The sequence below is a fragment of the Triturus cristatus genome, chromosome 4_1, assembly GCF_964204655.1.
Source record: "Triturus cristatus chromosome 4_1, aTriCri1.1, whole genome shotgun sequence".
NCBI lineage: Eukaryota > Metazoa > Chordata > Amphibia > Caudata > Salamandridae > Triturus > Triturus cristatus.
Genome location: NC_140585.1, coordinates 994,455,756 through 994,474,813, shown reverse-complemented (window position 1 = coordinate 994,474,813; position 19,058 = coordinate 994,455,756). Strand labels below are relative to the sequence as shown.

Sequence of the window (19,058 nt, the reverse complement as noted above, 5' to 3'; positions counted from 1 at the left end):
TCCCGCGTGTAATTCGTGTTTATCAAGGTGCACGGTTGGTTAATATACCACAGCACTCAGTTAATACAGGTTAATGTGTAAATTGATTACGCAATTAGTATTTTTCATGCAATAGAGAAGGTATACAAATTTTCGTTTTACCTGCTCCACCACAGTCTTAGTAAGGGAAAGCTTATGCCTATCATGTTAAAGTGCAGCAGCATAATCGCCAGTGCGGTAGCATGTGTGCTGCAGGTTACATCGCGTGGGCGCGCAACAGATAGTCGCTACCTGCTTATTTCATCCATGCTCACCGCACACAGGTGGTCAAAACGCTAAAAATGCTTTTAATGCGGTGATTAGGACACCCATATTAAAAATGCGTTAGACGAACGCCTGATGCATGGTACTTGGCAGGGCTGACTCTGGAAGAGGGTAGGGCTATTGCGTTTTATCCAGCGAAGGTCAATAACACTATATTTTAAATTCTTTGTATGAGAAAGAGAGAGGCGTGTGTGGGGGGCATTTGGGAAAGCACACCTGGTAAGTATTAAGCATAGCTGCAAAGCATACTTCTTTTTTGTTTATATGTCACTTCCGCAAATAGCTTTATGTAAATGTCTATTTTGGAATTAAATATTTGGAGACAGTTTTAGATCATTACATTGCACAAGAGGGCAATTTCTACCGCATTATATTACACAAAAGTGGTATTTTCTGTAAGTTTCGTCATTATATGACACAAACGTTTTGTTCTATTCAAGACGACGTGTCACTCATTGTGTCACACATAAGGCATGGAGATTTAACACAAAAGCAAACTGAACATTTGCCATCTGCGCTTACGTACTGGGCATGCCCTGCTGAGGTAGTATACGGGTACAGCAGTGTAAAGCTACAGAGGGGTATTTATCGCCCAGACTTGTGATAAAAAACATAAACAGACCGCCTGGCTCTAAAATGTCTGCCGCGCAGGACAGAATACAGGCAATAACAGACAATTTTCTGGATGTAGTTCTTAAGAAGCGAGGAACGACGAAAAAACTATAAGTGGGGGGGTATATAAAAAAAAAAAAAATGCGTGGAGGATGACATTGGTGGTCGTAGTTCCGTAAAAAAAAAAAGCCTCATGAGAAAAGAAGTTCAACCTTTCCATAGCTTAGGCACACTTAACATGGCCGCCACATTACGCAAGTACGCAGTAGGGGCGCTGCAGACTAGTTTGGATCGTTCTGAGTCGCCATGCTTCTGCAGGACTGTAGTCCTTGTCGTTTCTAGAACGGGTAGTGCGAGCTGAGCAGAAATAGCCATGCAACGACCCGGCTCCGTACAGCGGAAGATCCCCTGCTTATTCCTGACGGAGGTGAAGGATGAACCCTCGCACAAGAGGGAGAACCAGGTAAAGGAGGCCCGTAATTCTGCAACAGCAGCAGAGGAAGCTGCAGGTAGGGAATGGTTGAAAGTGAGGGATTTTAGCGACAGAGGGCGCTGTTGTCAAGCTCCTGTTCGCCCTAGCTGGGTTCCTTACTTCCTTTGGCCTTCCTGAAAAGAAGCGTGTGTGGTCTAGTTCGATCTAGCAGTTGTTTTGAAGCCAATAAAGACAGCCTGGTGGTGCTCAAACACCCAATAGTTTCACGTAGGATAACTGCCCTTTCGTAAGAGAATACTATTCCAACCCCAGCAGCAGGGCGCAAGTCCTAAACCAGCATTAACCCTTCCTTCTCGAAGTTTCATTTTCTTTCCTCTTATCCCAAGATTATTTTTTTTTGTTGCATATTTATATAGCGCGAACGCGAAGAAGGTAATGCTCAGATTACTTACTGTGAATCTTCGTTACTCCGAATCATAGTCCTCGTTCTAATAGTCCTACTTTCCCACCCTCCTCTCCATTTGGAAATTGTTGGAGAGTGGTAAAAAATTGTGGTTTTAAAATACAATGCTTGGTTATTACAGGAAGGTCACCTACTACGGCCCTCCTTTTCATCACAATTTCTGGATTAGGAGGGACCGATAGCATGTCTTTTTAATAAATGTAGATCTGTGCTGCACGGAGCTGCAGCTCAACTCGTGAGTGCTGTGACCAGGAAGACTAGAGTGCCAGATTTTTAGACCCGTCCCAAAGCCGCTCAAATATAAGCCCAAAATAAGCCCAATCAGAACAGTTCCAGCCCAAAAACCAGCCCAAATAAGCAAGTCTCTAATTATGCACAAATTGTCATCAGAAACAATTTTAACGACAAATATACATTCTATTCAATATACAGATGGTGGGAGGGTGTTAACTGGGCGCCTGCCTTAATGCTATTAATTTTTCTCACTGCGACTTCTAAGAGCCCCTGCAGCTCCACTCTGCCTATTGCTTAAAGATTCAGCCCCCCCCCCCCCCCCAAAATCAGCTCCAGTTCGAGCGGCAAACAGTGTGCGTCAGTGCGCGCCTTGGCATCAGCAACATGGTGAAGCACGGAGTGTCAGATCCATGCCAGGACAGTGGTAGACAGATGCAAGCGGTGCTGCCAGCAGGTGCGTGCAAGGTTGGGTGGCCCCTGCACGACCGTTTTCGAAGCTGGGCTGGCCTACGAACAACCGATGTGGTCAGTTTTGGTTTGGGTGTTAAAACACTCTCTTTACCTACGTCAACTTCCTGGCATCTAGCAATATTCATCACTTCCTACAAATAGGGTGACCAACTGGCATGGGTGCAAATTCAGGACGGTGAATGTAAAAATTCAGGACAAAGGGTCAAAATTCAGGACAAAAATTCAGGACGGGAGGTCAAAATTCAGGACAAAACTTCGGGACAAAAGGTTTGTTTTACAGACACATCAAAGGTGGTCGCGTAATAGTGTATAAGTAATTCCATCTATATCCAAACATTCATCCACTTGAAAAAGTATCTTTCCATCCATCATTTCACTCATCCATCCCTCCATCCACCCTTTCACTCATCCATTCATCCACCCTTTCACCCTATCCATCTGTACACTCATCCATCCACTCTTCCATCCACTCTTCCACCCAACCATCTACTCATCCATCCAGCCATTTATCCACTCACCCATCCAGCCATCCTTTCACTTACTCATCCATCCACCCAGTTACTCATCCTACCACCCAGTCACTCATCCTACCACCCAGTCCCCTTTTCAGTCATCCATTCATCCTCCCTTTCTCTCTTCATTGACCCTTTCACTTAGCCATCCTTCATTTCTTCGATCCACCCATACTTCAACTCATCCACTCATGAATCCATCCATTGACCCTATCACTCATCCATCCATTCACTCATCCATCCACCCATTCACTCACCGATCAGCCACCGTTTCACTCATCCATCCATCCTTTCGCTCATTATCCATCTATTAACCCTTTCATTCATCCATTCACCCTTTCACTAATCCATCCAGCCATCCACCCACTTACTCACTCGCCCACCTTTTCCTCTTAATTATGAGCTGAGCCTTTGTCTGCAGAGTTGCAGACAGAAGAGGCCCATCAAGAATTTCGCCCTTGCTGTCTTCCTAAAGCAAGGGGTGGGGTGGGGGAGGGTTCACTATGCACCTGCACATAGGCAATCTGAAAAAGTGGAAGTAATGAGTAATGCTTGATGCACAGTGCCAGGCCTTTAGGTGATTGTGACATGTTGTTTCCAGGGCTTTAAGCGGGATGAAAAAACTGGGGGTCTCTCCAAGGGGCGTGTCTGATGTAATTAATGGTGTTGCTTAAAACAACTAAGCAAAAAATCTGTGCTTAGCATTGTGTGTCACCGGACTGGTATTTTGCCTCTTCTGTCATTGCATCCAGATATATATCACAACAAGTAACGTTACACCTACAACAAGCCAGAACCATTTACTTTGTTAATGGTTGTTAGTTTCATAAAATAAAAATGCAGCAACCATGGCTTAATTGAATATAATATTGAAACTGCACTTTTCTAAAATGATGAGACGGAAAGAATTCCCTGACCCAATCTCCACTCTGTCTATTGCTTAAAGACTCAGCCCCCCCCCCCCCCGAAATTATTTCTTAAAATAAATAAAAATAAAGGCTAGTTGGGGCTGGTGCCAATATCCTGGGGTGTTTTCATGCCCCTTAATGGACATCAGCAGTTCAAAGCCTCTCGAAAACGAGCTGGAAAACCACTATAGTGCCGATACCAGCACAACCCCTCCCCACTTAGCAGTAATTGGTCGCACTGCGCAAAATAATCAGTCCATACAAAATTTTGTTGGAAAACAATTTGCTGCAGGTTTAGTTTTCATACAAGGAGTATGCCATTGTGGTGGGATGAAATAGGGGCGATCCATGGGCAGGCAGCGGTGACTCACCTAAGCTGCCCTGCCTGCCTGATGAGCCAAACTGCACTGTGGCTAACCCTATCGTTGCTAACATTTATGTGGGGATTATCCCCCTTACATACCATGGGCCACCAGTCCATACTCGCGCCTTTTTAGGGGCGGAGCGTAACATGGCAAGCCCCTGGTTGCTCAGGCTTACAACCGCTGAAGGACTAGCGGGGCGCTGATGTTTTTCAACCAGGGTCCTGCCGTAAAGACTCCTGGGATTTGGCATAAGGCACCCCTCTTGTACTCCTGAAAGTGTAACCCTATGTACCAATCAGCCTCCGGATCGCCCTGTAACTTGGCCTGCAACACAAATGTATAAATTAATTTGTTCAATTCCTTTGCCAGCTATCCCGCCGGCAAGCAGGGTAAGCGGTTGGGAGGGTGACAGCGTGTCCAGCAGGGAACAAAGAGGATGTCCAGCAGATAAGGGCAGGTATAAGTATTTGTCCCCCACCCCCTGCGCACCAGATAGGATACCGCAGAGGCGCCGGACAGGAGAAACTCCCCTAGGAGGGGGTCCTAGCGACAGGATGCGGGGATGTGCCTAATGCAGCACTGCCAGCCGCGGGCCCATCACATAACAAAACTCACACCAGCACACAGCGCCATTCAAGGGCCCATCACTTTCACACGCCCACATTCCTGACACAGCAACTACACAAGCTGATGGATTGCGTGGAGTGGCACTCAGCTAGCAGTGTGTGTAGTGACCAGCAGCAAGTCGCTACTCACACACCGCCAGCCAAGCACCATTCCACGCACACCGCCAACCAAGTGCCGGTCCACACACACCGCCAACACATTTAGGATTTTTTTTTAGACAAAAATAAAAACACAAACAAATCGCAAATTGATACAAATCTACAAACACAAAATCAGAAACTAAATACATTGCACTAACGCCAACCTTGAAACAGAATCAAATTTTTCAATGAATACAGACCAGGCAGTTCACTTTACCACTCATGAATGCTCCCAAAAATTATTTTGCGTGTGGTACGCTCTAAAACAAGCAGGGACACACAGCCCAGGTTTAGAAGGACAGTCGGGGCAGTACATACGAATCTCCTTCCGCGTACCTCTTCGCCAACAGACTCTGCATCTCCTAGTGGGAAAACCTTTTGCCGGTGTGGGAGGGATGAAATCAGGAAAATGGCGATCTTTCAATCGAACCACATCCTCCACCACTCCAAATCTAGGAACACTTGCATGTTCCACAACAACAAGGCAAGCTATCACAGAGTGCTGAAACTGAAGAAATGTCAAGTTTGACGCAGGAGAACACTCCTTGAACACAATAAAAGCATTGAAATTTGCTAATTCGAAGAAATGGATGGCCAACTTCTTATACCAAACATAAGCCTTCCGAATAGCAGAGTAAGGTTCCAACCTCTGATCTACTCTGTCAACACCACCCATGTGCTTATTGTAGTCTAGAATGCACACAGGTTTGCGCACTTCAGCAAATTGACCCCAAACAACCACAGGTGAAGTACTCTCATCATGGATTGTAGTCAGCATGTACACATCCCTCCTGTCCACATATTTTACAGCTAGTAGTTCATCACTACGCAAGGAACTGCACTGCCCCCTCTGAAGTTTTTTGCAAACAAGCTCTTTCTGATAACCTTTACGGTTAGAGCGGATTGTGCCACATGCAAAAGTGTCCACTTTATACAATTCCTTAAATAATTGCACAGCAGTATAGAAGTTATCAAGGTACAAATGGTGGCCTCTGTTAAACAGTCTCCTAGCAAGATCCCACACAATTTTCTCTGAAACTCCAAAAGTGGACGGACAACCTGGGGTGTCAATAGTAAAATCTCTACCAGTGTACACACGAAAATTAAAAACATATCCTGTCCTACTCTCAGACAACATATACAGCTTAATTCCATAGCGTGCCCTCTTGCTAGGGATGTACTGCCTAAAAACCAAACGGCCCTTGAACAAGACCAAAGACTCATCAATAGATATTTCTTTCCCTGGAGTATAGATCTCAGAAACTCGATCTACAAAGTGATCAAGAACGGGCCGAATCTTAAAAAGACGGTCACAGTCAGGGTGATCTCGTGGCAACTCCATAGAATTATCAACAAAATGCAGCATATGTAGCAAAAGTAAATACTGATTACGAGTCATAACTGCAGGAAATATGGCAGTTGCCAACAAGGGGTAGTAGACCAATATGAAGCCAAGGTTGGCTTCCTTACCACACCCATCAATAAATTCAAACCCAAAAACTTCTTAATCTCTTCCAGATATGTGGGAGTCCACCGGGTAGCTCTAGACTGGGGCCTAAGTTTGTCGCTGTTGTCCCTCAAAAACTGTTCAGCATACAAATTCGTCTGCTCAACAATCTCACCCAAAAATACATCATCCATAAACAACTGAAAAAACTGTATAGGCAAAAAGTGTTCACAATCCACTGTACACCCTGCATCACCGCTAAAGGCAGGCAACACCGGCTGCACCATGTTTGGATCAACTCAAAGTCCAGCACTTCCAGTAGGAAGCCTAGCAGCCTCAGACTGCAATCCAGATGCCTCTTGCACCATCGGCACAGCAGTTTCCTCCTCTAAGACAGGCACTTCATCCGCACTGAGAGTTGCTTCATCCACACCAAGAGTACCTTCATCTGCACTGAGAGTACCTTCATCATCTGATGATTCCATGTTGAGAGAAAACTCACTGGCAGAATCTTCCCCTCCCTCCTCTCCCTCAGACGCACTGTCAGTCTCATAATCATGCTCAGAGGAAGATTCAAGAAGCATACCAACCACCTGTTGAGCAGTCCTTCTACGGCTAGCCATATTGCTTACTAATAAAGGTAACTTGTCAAACAAGTCAACAACAACAAACACTTTGTAAAATAAGTAATAAACAAAAAGCACCTTTATCAAAAACTCATATATACTCCAAAACAATACCACTCACTTGCCAGAGGCAGCTAAACTACTCACCACCACCTACTCTGTACAGACACAGTATGGATCAACAATATCCCACTAAAAAAGAAAAGCAATTACACATAAGACTATGCAAAACACATTGCAAAGAATTTCATGCTCAAACCACGAACTAAATATGCCGCCATTATGACACCACTTACAAAAAAACTCATTCAGACATTACAATATTACTCATCTGGAGTAAATACAACAAAAAAAAAAATTCTTACCAAAACAATGCAACTACACAAAACTGCAGAACAACCACTGTCGAAACTGGAATCAGGAATCAAAAGCTTTAGACTAGAATAAAAAGGAGAAAAAAACTTTATTGTCACATATGCATATAATGCTCTAGACCATCACGTACTGCGCAAAATGTATTACTTGAACCTCCCACTTTCAAGAAGGAAAGATCGATGGCCCAATCCTTTACAAGCAACGCGGCGAGAATCTGTAACTCAGTCTCAGCTCCGGACTACCCCCTCCCTCTTCCCAGTCCATCAAAACTGACCTCAAAGTTCTCCTCCTGCAAAGACACTTCCAAACTTAATTCACACCCTCTCTATTGTCTGAAGGAAGTCTTTACATTATAGGAAATTCTGTTCTCCATGCCCGTAGAAGTGCCTTCCCAGTGTGTTCCTGAGTTTTTTTTTTTTTTTTTTTTGAAACCGTTTATTGCAATCTCAAGAATATACAAGTATGGGCCTACAACCTTCCGGCCGGCCGCTAGAATGACAGGAGCATATGACATACGTTCAAAAACACTTGGCGTTGCAGAGAAGCAAAATTAGGAGGTATCAACGTCGTGGGCCACATCACTCTGACCCCACAATACGGTTTCATTTTATACAAACAACACGAAAAAACCACACCCGCAAGGCAACCCGCAATCGAAAGTAACAGCACGTGCTCCCCGAATGGGGGACCCCAGCCATCCACAGGAGTCTAAAGAGGGGAAGGGGAACAGATCGAGGACTGGGGGAACTCTGTGCCCGGGGCTAGGGAAAGGAGTCAACTAAGGGGACGGGGCTGGTGAGGCAGCAGGCAGCAGTGGTGGCGCGCAGATACCCCCGCGGTAGGCGTTCCAGGGGCCCCATACTTTCACCCATGCCCCAGGCTTACCCCTCGCCACATACACCACCTTTTCTCGGAACATGCACCAATCCATGTGTTCTTTCCAGGCCGGCACCGCCGGGGGCCTCTGGGATCCCCACAGTTGAGCAATGTCACGCTTAGCTATCATATATCCCAGAGTCACCCATCGCGTCTGCGGAACCGAGTAGTCAGTTGGTTCCCACACATTCAGCAGGCATCTCCTCGCTTCAGGCAGCAGCGCGACATGCGTAACCACTCGCAGGACCTCATGCACACCACGCCAGAATCGCTCCACCTTCGGGCATTCCCACAAAATATGCAAAAAAGTCGCCAAAGCACCACACCCACGCTTACACAACCCATCCTCAGCATAGCCCATACGCAGAAGCCTTGGCCCCGTCATGTAAACCCGGTGGAGTATCTTAAGCTGGACGAAGCGAAGGCGAGCCGGTATGGCCACCTCCTTCGGAGAGGCCACCGCGGAAATCCAGTCCTCGTCGTCCAACTCCAGCCCATCGGCAACCCAAGCCTCGCGGAGGCCAGTCAGCAAGCCCGAGCGGTCATTAATCAATTTTTTGTAAATAAGGGAGATCGTGCTGTCTGGAACGTGGCCATCCAGCACTCTATCCTCCAGGGGGGAAGACTCCGGGATGGAGGCGACGTCTGAGAAGACGGAGCCCAGTGCGTGACGGACCTGCAAGTACCGAAAGTATTCACTGCCCTGCAGCTGAAACTCCGTCTGCAGCGTCTCGAATGTTTTAAAGCCCCCCCTCGTCCAGAGATCCCCCACTTTACTGATGCCTATCGTGTCCCACTTCTCGAAGCCCTTCGAGGTCCACAGGGAGCCCAATCTCTCAGACGCGTACAACGGTGATGCCCGGGTCAAACGGTCCTTCCACCCCATAGCTGCATTAGCCGCGTGCCATACTCGCACCATGACACGCGTAGGTCCCGTCAGGCGGGGGGCGGGCGCGCCAGAGTAGAGCGCTCGATTATAGTCGCCACCAGGCAGGAGCATCTTGTCCATTTCAAATGCCGGGTTTAAGGCGGGCCCGTAAAGGCCATGATTAATTGCAGCTAGCTGGGAGGCCCAGTAATACCGTTTAATATCCGGGAGGGCAATCCCCCCGTCGTACCATGGGAGCGTCAACTTCGCCAGGGCAATACGCGGCCTCCCGTCCCAGAACAGGCGGCGCTGTAGACTCTCCACCTCACGGAAGTAGCGCGCCGGGACTAAATCCATAGTGTTCTGGAGAGCGTACAGGAAGCGTGGCAACAACACCGTCTTAAACAATGCCGTCCGGCCGAGCGGCGAGAGCGGCAGGCGCCGCCAGCGCGCGACGTCCTCCTTCAAGCGCTGGAGGGGGGGAAGCAAATTCCGCTCGTAGCGGGCCTCCGGGTCCAGAGTAATATAAACACCCAGGTACCGAAACCCCTGAGAGGCAATCTGGATCGGGCAGCCCCGCGGGAGGACGGGAGCCTCCCCGGAAAGCACATACACACATGATTTAGCCCAGTTGATGACAAGGCCTGAGTTGCGGCCGAATGAGCGCAAAACATCAACCAGGACAATCAGTGATTTACGCGGGGAGGCTAGGTACAAAAGGATATCGTCAGCGTATAGGGACACGCGGTCCTCATACTCGGGGGTCCAACGGAGACCACGGATGGAAGGGTGCCACCGCAGCCACTCCGCCAGGGGTTCCAAGGCCAGCGCGAACAGGAGCGGCGACAAGGGGCAGCCCTGTCGCGTGCCCCGTCCCAGCTCGAATGGGACCGATACTCTTCCATTCACCACCACCTGCGCCAATGGGCCCGAATACAACAATTTGACCCAGCTGATGAACCCCGGGCCAAATCCAAACTTCGCCAGCATCGCCCAGATGTATGGCCACTCGAGCGTGTCAAACGCCATGGTGGCGTCTAAGGACGCCAATATGGCCGGCTCCCGCACAAACGGGACACGCGCGAGCACCCCGTGCAAGCGCCGCAGATTAAGGGCCGTGTTGCGATGGGGAATAAAGCCGGACTGGTCTTGGTGGACCAGATCGCCCACCACGCCGACCAGCCGGTTGGCTAGCACCTTGGCGAGGATTTTGGGCTCCGCATTCAAGAGCGAGATAGGCCGATAGGATGTAACCCGGTCTCGGGGTCTCCCTTCCTTGTGGATCACCACGATTGTAGCCAGACGCTGGTCCGGCGGGAGGGAGCCCAGCGAGTGGGCCGCCAGGAACATCGCGCGGAGGTGGGGTGCCCGTACATCCGGTCGCAGCTTATACAACTCGATAGGGATGCCGTTCGGGCCCATGGCCTTGCCGGATGCGACCGAGCGTATGGCGAGGGCAATTTCGTCGGAGGTAGGAGCGGCATCTAACGACACCCTGTCCTCCACCGAAAGGGACGGCAGCGCGATATCCCTAAGCAGGGCATGGGAATCCTCCTCCGAGCAGGGAGAAACCGGGGAATACACCTCGCGGAAATAATCCGCGAAACAAGAGACAATGTCTTCTGGCTCGGTGACACGCACACCATCAATCCTCTCAATCAGCGGGACCACAGGACTCGCTCTCTCCTTTTTATCCAACCATGCAAGCAGTTTACCAGCCTTATCACCCACATCATACAGTCGCCCCTGTTGCTCTCTACAGAGGCCCCTGGCCGCCTCCGTGACGAGGGCCCTGTAGGCCGCCTGCTTAAGTTGTAGGACATGTAGTGCAGCATCCGTCACCCCACCCTCTAGATCACCCTCCAATGCAGCGATTTCGGCCTCCACCCGGGTCACCTCCTCCTGCTCGCGCCTCCGGGCATGGGAGATAAAGGAGAGGGCCTCCCCTCTAAGAACTGTCTTGAAGGCTTCCCACAGGGAGATAGCCGAAGGGACGGACCCCACATTCTCATCGAAATACCGCTGCAAGGATTTAATCAAATCAGCGCGAATGGTGGGGTCGCGCAGGTACCAGGCATTGATTGGAGCTACCCTGACCTCCCCCCTCGGGAAGACATCAACGTGCAACAGGAGCGGGGAGTGATCTGAAATACCCCGCGCCAAATGGCGCACCTCTCCTACCCTCCCGACATAGGCCGCAGGGACAAGGACATAATCAAGCCGTGAGAGGCTACCATGGGCACCCGAGTGGAAAGTGTACTGCAGCTGCGTGGGATGTTTTAAGCGCCAGCAGTCCACCAATCCCAGTGTATCTAAGAAGCCGGACAGCCACGCCTGCGCCCGGGGGAGGTCCCTAGGGGGGTGACGATCCACGGTCCCAGAAACCACCGCATTGAAGTCCCCCCCCAACCACCAGAAGCCCCCCCGGAAGGTCAAGGAGGAGGCGCCCTAGGTCTGCAAAAATTGGTAGACTGTAACCCCGGTGGGACGTACACTGATACAAAGACAACTACTTTGCCCTCCATTCTCCCCACTAAGACAGTGTAGCGTCCCCTCTCATCATGGCGCACCTCGTCTATTTCCAACGGGAGCGAGTTCTTCACCATGATGCCCACCCCCCGTGAGCCCGACGTGAAGCCCGAGTGGGCCACCAAGCGATAGCCACGCCGATTCATGGCACAAAAGGAATTACCAATAAGGTGTGTCTCCTGCAGAAAGACCACATCTGGCGAAAGTCGTTTCAAATACTGCAGGACCACACCTCGCTTGATCCTATCCCCCAGTCCATTAACGTTCCAGGACAATAAAGTCAGGTCCCTACCCCCATCACCTACAGAAGCCATCATTCGTCCCCCCGAGAGCACCTTAAAAACACCAATACAATAAAGGGTTTGCCTTGCGGTAAAAACGAACAACACCCCACCCCAACCCACCCATCCCAACAGAACTCCCCCCTCCCTGCACCCCTGCATGAGCCCAAACAGCCCCCCCAAAGTGCAGTGTGCCTGTCGCCCCATGAATGATTAAACTAACTAGTCCCCCAGAGGAGGAGGGAGAGCCCCCAAGAGACCCCGCACCACCTCCACAGGAGGGGAACTTAACGAACAGTCAAAAGTGACGATAATGTTGTCCAGAGCGAGGCCTACTATTAGTCCCTCAGTCCTGATCCGGCGAGCCCTCCCCTCCAACCGCGCCCCCCCCACCCCCCCGGCCCGACCCCCGGGCAAGGAGTCCAACCAGTCCCCGGCCGCTTCGGGACGATCAAAAAAGTGCGTGCGGCCATCCACCTCCACCCGCAACTTAGCTGGAAAAAGCATCGCATACTTGAGGTTCAGGTCCCGTAGACGACGTTTGACTTTGAGAAAGCTCAGTCTCTGCTTCTGGACCGCTGGGGTGAAATCAGGATAGAAGTTTACGTCCATATTGTCAAGTCTGACCGGTCCTTGTTGCCTAGAAGTCTGCAGGATAGCGTCTCTGTCCCGAAAGTTGAAAATCCGGGCAATGAGAGGCCTCGGAGGGGCTCCGGCCTTAGGTCTTCCTCCAGGAACCCTGTGAGCACGTTCCACCGCAAAGAATTTACTCAGCCCCCGGGGCTGGAGATGGGTGAGAATCAAGTCCTCCACAAACAGGTCCGCCGCCGCCTCCTCACGTCCCTCCGGCACCCCTACAATGCGGACATTGTTCCTCCGGGCCCGACCCTCGGAATCCTCCAGTCGACGATCCATCAGGGCGCTCGCCTGGCCAAGCCGGCGCACCTCCTTTTGGAGGGCCGCCACGTCCGCTGTGAGGCCCGAGGTGGTGTGGGCCAAAGAATCGACCCGGTCATTGGTCTTGGATAAATCGGCCCTCACCAGGCCAACATCCACGTGGACCGAGTCAATCTTCTGCGCCAGTGTGTCAAAGCGCTGGTCCACCGAGGCCTTCATCTCGGCGATAGCGCCCATGACATCTCGCAGGGTCAGATCCGCGGGCAGAGCAGGAGCATCAGTCGGGCCCTCAGGGGACCTACGCGGCACCTCGGGAGATCCCTTCTGGAGGGTGTAGCGGTCCATGTTGTTGGACTGATGGGCTGCGCCACGGCGGGTCGATTTCACCTTTGCCCGGTCGCCATCTTGCTTTGTGGACATGGTTTCAGTCCCCAAATCGTGCCAATCACCTCGGAAAGGGCCGACAAACCAGTTCACGGGCTCCGGGGGGGGCAACCACAGGTCCGCAGGACGGATCACAGCCGGCGGGCCAGCAGGGCACCCCAACGAGGCCACACCACCGCACACCGCCCCGCAACCCAACCTCGCCTACGCAGCAAGGAGGGTGCGAAAGTGAAAGTGCGGGGTACGCGAGTCGCCCAGCCCTGCCCGCCGCTGTTGATCACTTTGTCTCCGGGTCGCCCCGCAACTCCAAACCGGGGGGCCGGCGTGGAGAAGGCCGCAAACCTCAATCGGTGCTCCCGCCGGTGTCCGAGGTCCAATTTGGAAGCGGAAAACGGGTGACACCTCAGCTCGGGCTCACCAACACAGTCCCCTTATCTAGGACAGGATATTTTCAGGATTTATGTAGGAGGTCACGGAGGTCCTCGGGAGCCTCGCACCTACGCGGCCATCTTGGTTGCGCGCTAGGCTCCTCCCCTCGTGTGTGTTCCTGAGTTTTGAGTGTCTGCCATTTATTGCACTTTTATACCTCTACTTGTACTTTGTACTCTTTTGTAACTTGCACACATGTCACTTTTCCTCTTGTAACGTATTGTTTGCTACCTCTTGTATTTTGTTTGCTTTTGATACATGCACAATTACCACTATTGCCTCATGTAACATAACGTTTGCTCTTGTTTTCAGAGTGTCTGCCATTTATTGCAGTATTTTACCTCATGTGACATCCATCAGAGAGCTGCGTGAATAATTACCTGGTAATCCCCTCAGCACAATGCAAACACCCACCCGAAATAGGTACCCAGTGAGGTCACACCGTTCGCATCGCCCTAACCTGCTCAAGGTTCATGTGACCTCAGTGACAGTCACAGCGACTGGATCACTGTTGCTCTAGGGTGTGCTGCTTCGTAGGCCTGCCCGCAAGACTGGAGATGAACTTCAGTATGGGTTGTGGTGGACAGGCCTTCAAGGTTAACCCACAATTGACACCACTAGGGTACACCTGCTTGTGCTAAGACATCAAGCCTTCTAAGGTCTAGTGGGGCCTTCTACGGTCTAGCATGGGAATGTGCTCCCTCAGTACAGTGGTGTGGTGGACTGGTCATGAATGCGGAACCCGGTTCCCCAGTTCCAAATTCCACAGCTCTGGCAATAGTGCCACATCCCCACTGAACACCATACTTGCCCACTGAGAGAAACTCGCACTGCCTTCAGCTATAACCTAATTGTGCCCGCTATAAACACTTGGATGTGGTTCAATTCAAATTATGCACTTGATAAGAGTAATATGCTGCCTAAAAAAAAAAAAAAAGCAACCACTCATAGGGAATGCAAAGCATGTGAAATGTAAGCAGAAACAACATGGTTACCTAAACGATCTCTCACTAACTATTCAGAAATCAGCGAGTGGTTTCACCTGAAAAGTTATGGACATGACTAGAGGGCCCTGAAGGGAACCGTTTCACTGTCCATTGCTTACATCCTTACAAAACGTAAGCAGTATGGTATAAAAAGACCACATCCATAAACACAGAGCCATGGTACACATTGTGTTTTCCAATCCACCCATCAACCAGGTATTGCAGTACCACCAGGAATGGTACACTCTCCCAACCTGGAAACAACAATGCTCTTCAAAGAAAGACGAGAAACTGAAAGTAGCACTTCACTGGCAAACTCTGTAAAGTGATGCTGGTGTATTTGGATGTAAAAAAAAAACAATCTGGCCACTTTGCAACCCCTCTGTCTTGCTATTAGTTAGGTATTTAATTCTCATATAAGAAATTCTATTTCTCTACATGCTGCTGCACTTTGGATTTTAAAAATTAAAAAGAAGGGCATTTCTCGGCATTTTTGGATCCATTTCACAGGGAAGCAACTAGAAAGACGAGCGTTTTTCAAATTTGGATCCATTTCACAGGGAAGCAACAACAGGCACACACGAACGAAGCCGAGCCTCGTGGCATGCCTGGGCATAACAAAGTGCCCCCACCCTAACCCAAACCCACCGATGCAAAAATCATGATGCTGCGCTTTGGATTTGAAAAATTAAAAAGAAGGGCATTTCTCGGCATTTTTGGATCCATTTCACAGGAAGCAACTAGAAAGACGAGCGTTTTTCAAATTTGAATCCATTTCACAGGGAAGCAACAACAGGCACACACGAACGAAGCCGAGCCTCTGACAAGCCTGGGCCTTCCATAGGGGCTCGCGCGCTGACGTCATTGATGACGAGGGGGCGGGGGGAGGCAGGGGAAGGTCTTCCCCTGCCTTCATAGTAAAAAAAAAAATATCGACCACTCACGGGGAAGCGCCAGCGCTTCCCCCGTGGGTGGGTGCCATGACGAGCTGGACTCGTCATGGGCACAGCGCGACTGTGCTCCATGACGAGTCCAGCTCGTCATGGGCACAGAAGGGGTTAAGAAGTGTGGTGTAAACAAAGAGTTAAATAGGAGCAAAACAAACCAGAACACTTTACCTGGGGATGTGCAAATAACACATATTTGCAGAAACTATATTTCCAAACATTGTTTGTACACTATATAATTTTATCAGTAAAGCCACATGTCAGTGGTAAAGTTTGTGGCCATTTCAATATAAAATCTGCTGATTACTAATGACAGTGTGCTACCACTTCATGCTTTAGTTATGTATTTATTAAAAGTCAGTATTTAAACGTGATTTGAGAAACATTCCTGCCCCTTCCCTGATGACAATGCTGTTAATGAACTAAAAGGCAAGTCAGGGGTTATGTGTATCCTATATGTGGCTAGATTTGTATTATATTTGGGGAAAAAAGTTTTGTCTATTCAATCAAACAAGAGTTTTTTGTACAGCAGACATATTGAACTTGCACATTTGAAGGTGCCCTCATATGTAATAATGAAGAAAATGGCGGCTCTATGAATTAAAATATTTTCCTACGATCACATCATTTGAAACCAGTTTATGGGTCAACAGCAGTTCAAATAGGTCAGGTAGATTATTAAAGTCACTAGACCTGCAGGTCAAGTACAAGTTTTATGATTGTTCGAGGCCTGCCTGTAATCTACAATGACCCTGAGTTCAGGTGTAGTGCGGGGTGGGACAGCTTTTGGTACCAGCTTAACAGGGCTGGACCAGAGGCGACTGTAGGGTTCAATCACCCCCAACATCTTAGAAATCTCATCTTTGATGCTGGCCTTCAGCTTGTCAGACAACCTATAATTTTGTCTTGACAGGGAGACTATCTCCACATCATGGGTACACAGGTGAGTTGTCCCAGAGGTGAGAGAAAACCGAGAGGAGAACTGTCCCAGCAACTGGTGATAGTCCCTCTGCTGTTCTGAAGTCAGGGTCAGGGAGAGGTTTATACCTTCCACTGACCCATCCTTCTCTTTGGAGGCTTAGAGAGATCAGGGAGATGTTCATTCTCCTCTTCCTTTACTCCATCTGTCATCTGCAACATGGTGACTTCAGACCTCCCAAAGTATGTTTTGAGACGGTTGATATGGAGTACCCTGTAGAGATGCCTGGGTGCCTTGAGGTCCACCAGGTAGGTGGCCTCCCCCTTCCTTTCAACTATCTCATAGGACCCAGTCCAACGGTACTGGGTGGCCCTGGGCCCCTCAGGTTCTATCACCCATACTTTCTGCCCAGGTTGTAATTCCACAGGGGTAGCTGTTTGGTCGAACCGTTGTTTCACCACCTCCCGGCAGGCCGCTAAGTTGTCAGGAGCTTGCTTCTACAAGTTGGCCATCTGGCTTCTAAAGGCCAATAGTGAACTGCATTCTGAAAAGGTTTTGTGGGAGCTTGCTCCTACCCTTCCTTCACCAGACTGAGAGGTCCCTTAAAGGATGACCATACAGAGATCAAAGGGGCTAAATCCAACTTTCTTCTGTGGTACCTCTGTAAGCAAAGAGAAGGCATGGCAAGAGGGCATCCCACTTACGACTCAGGGCATCAGGCAGGCCCTTGTTCATGCCTTTGATGGTCTTTTTAAATCTCTCTTTAAGCCCATTGGTTTGTGGATGGTAGGGAGTGGAGAACTTGTAAGTAACTCCACACTCCTTCCACATTGACTGCAAGTAAGCAGATATGAAGTTGGTGCCCCTGTCACACACCACTTCCTTGGGGAAACCCACTCTGGTGAAAATCCCCATTGGGGCCTTAGCCACTGCAGGTGCAGTCCTCAAAGATATGGCCACTGGGTATCATGGGGCATGGTCCACCAGTGCCAGGATAAACCTGTTGCCAGAGGCTGTCTAGGGATCCATAGGGCCTACAATGTCGATAGCCACCATTTCAAAGGGGGTGCCAACGATGAGCAAGGGAGACATATGGGCTTTCAGCCTCTGCCCTGGCTTCCCACCGGCCTGGCAGGTCAAGCAAGTCCTTCAGAACCTATGTGAGGAAATCTTCATCCGGGACCAGTAAAAGTGGCGGACAAGCCTGGCAAATGTCTTGTCCTTCCCCAGATGTCCTGTCAGGGATATTTCATGAGTCAGCTCTAGTAGGAAGACCCTGTAGAATTGGGGAACCATCAGGGCCCTTGTTAGCCCATGCACATGTCCCTTGGGCTCACTATACAGGAGGATGCTTTCCCAGTAAATGCGGTGACTACCAGAGGCATCACCTGCTGCCTTGGCTTCGGCCTGTTGCCTCATGCCCTCGAGGGTTTGGCACACTCTCTGCCTTATAGAACTCCTCCCTGGCAAGTCCCCCCTCTACTTACCATCCAGCAAGATCAGGCTGGTCACCAAGGGAGGCTATGTCCTCCTCCATGGCAGCCTCTTCTGGCGCCCTATCAACCTCAGCTGGGAGACATTCAGGGGCTGGTTTTCGATGCCCCTTGCCCTTCCCTTGTTTGGCAGCTCTCTGGGCTATTTTTACAAGCTATGGGCCTCATTGACTCAATTCCCGGGCAGCCATGGACCTAGTGGCAGCACATATCTACTCAGGCAACTCTAACATTTCCAGGTGTGACTTGAGCTCCACTTCCCTCCAGATAGTGTGCTCAAGATCATTCCCTAACAAACAGTCCACAGGTATGGCAGGGCTCACATACACTTTCAGGAGAGCTGTGATCCCCACCCAACCCCCCAACTCAAATGGAGCAAGGGCCACTGGATAGTGACCCTCACGGTTGTCAGCCACCACAACCTGGTGGAATGCATTGGGTATAACTTGCTCTGGGACCACCAGCTAACTCCTTACCATAGTCATGCTGGCTCCTTTGTCCCTCGCAGTCTCAACATGTTTCCCATTAATGGTAACCTATTGCTTATACTTTGGAGTACTAGAAGGCACATGAATTTTAGTAACCATCTCACTGCCACCCAGGGGCACTAGGGTAATCCCCACCTGCCCACTTACTGGGACAAACCCCTCCCCAAGCACTATACTTGCCACCCCTGGTGTCTGATGTGCTAATTTTTTGGCACTTAGGACCCCCCTTTGTAATGCCCATACTCAAAGCACTCATATCATTTTGGATTTATTGTCTGACTCTTTTCAGGGAAGTTTTGTTCTGGTGGCCAGATTGGTAGTGAGACCCTTTCCCCTGTGAACTATTTTGGGAGCATTGAGAGAAGTCCTTTTTCCTTCTGCACACTTCTTCTGGTGGGAACCCCTACCACCCTTTTAGGAGTCCCCCCAAGATGCCTTCATGGAC

General features: G+C 49.9%; 1 protein-coding gene across 4 annotated transcripts in view; it reads left to right on the top strand.

The window, feature by feature from the left end:
- The first annotated feature begins 1,153 nt into the window (after nt 1-1,153).
- Nucleotides 1,154-19,058, top strand: part of RLIG1 (RNA 5'-phosphate and 3'-OH ligase 1) — a 174,907-nt gene continuing 157,002 nt past the window's right edge. For all 4 annotated transcript variants that reach the window (XM_085653918.1, XM_085653917.1, XM_085653916.1 and 1 more), the window contains exon 1: nt 1,154-1,378. In XM_085653918.1, coding sequence (XP_085510044.1) covers nt 1,289-1,378 — 90 coding nt within the window. In that variant the 5' untranslated portion in view covers nt 1,154-1,288. The remainder of the gene's footprint in view (nt 1,379-19,058) is intronic.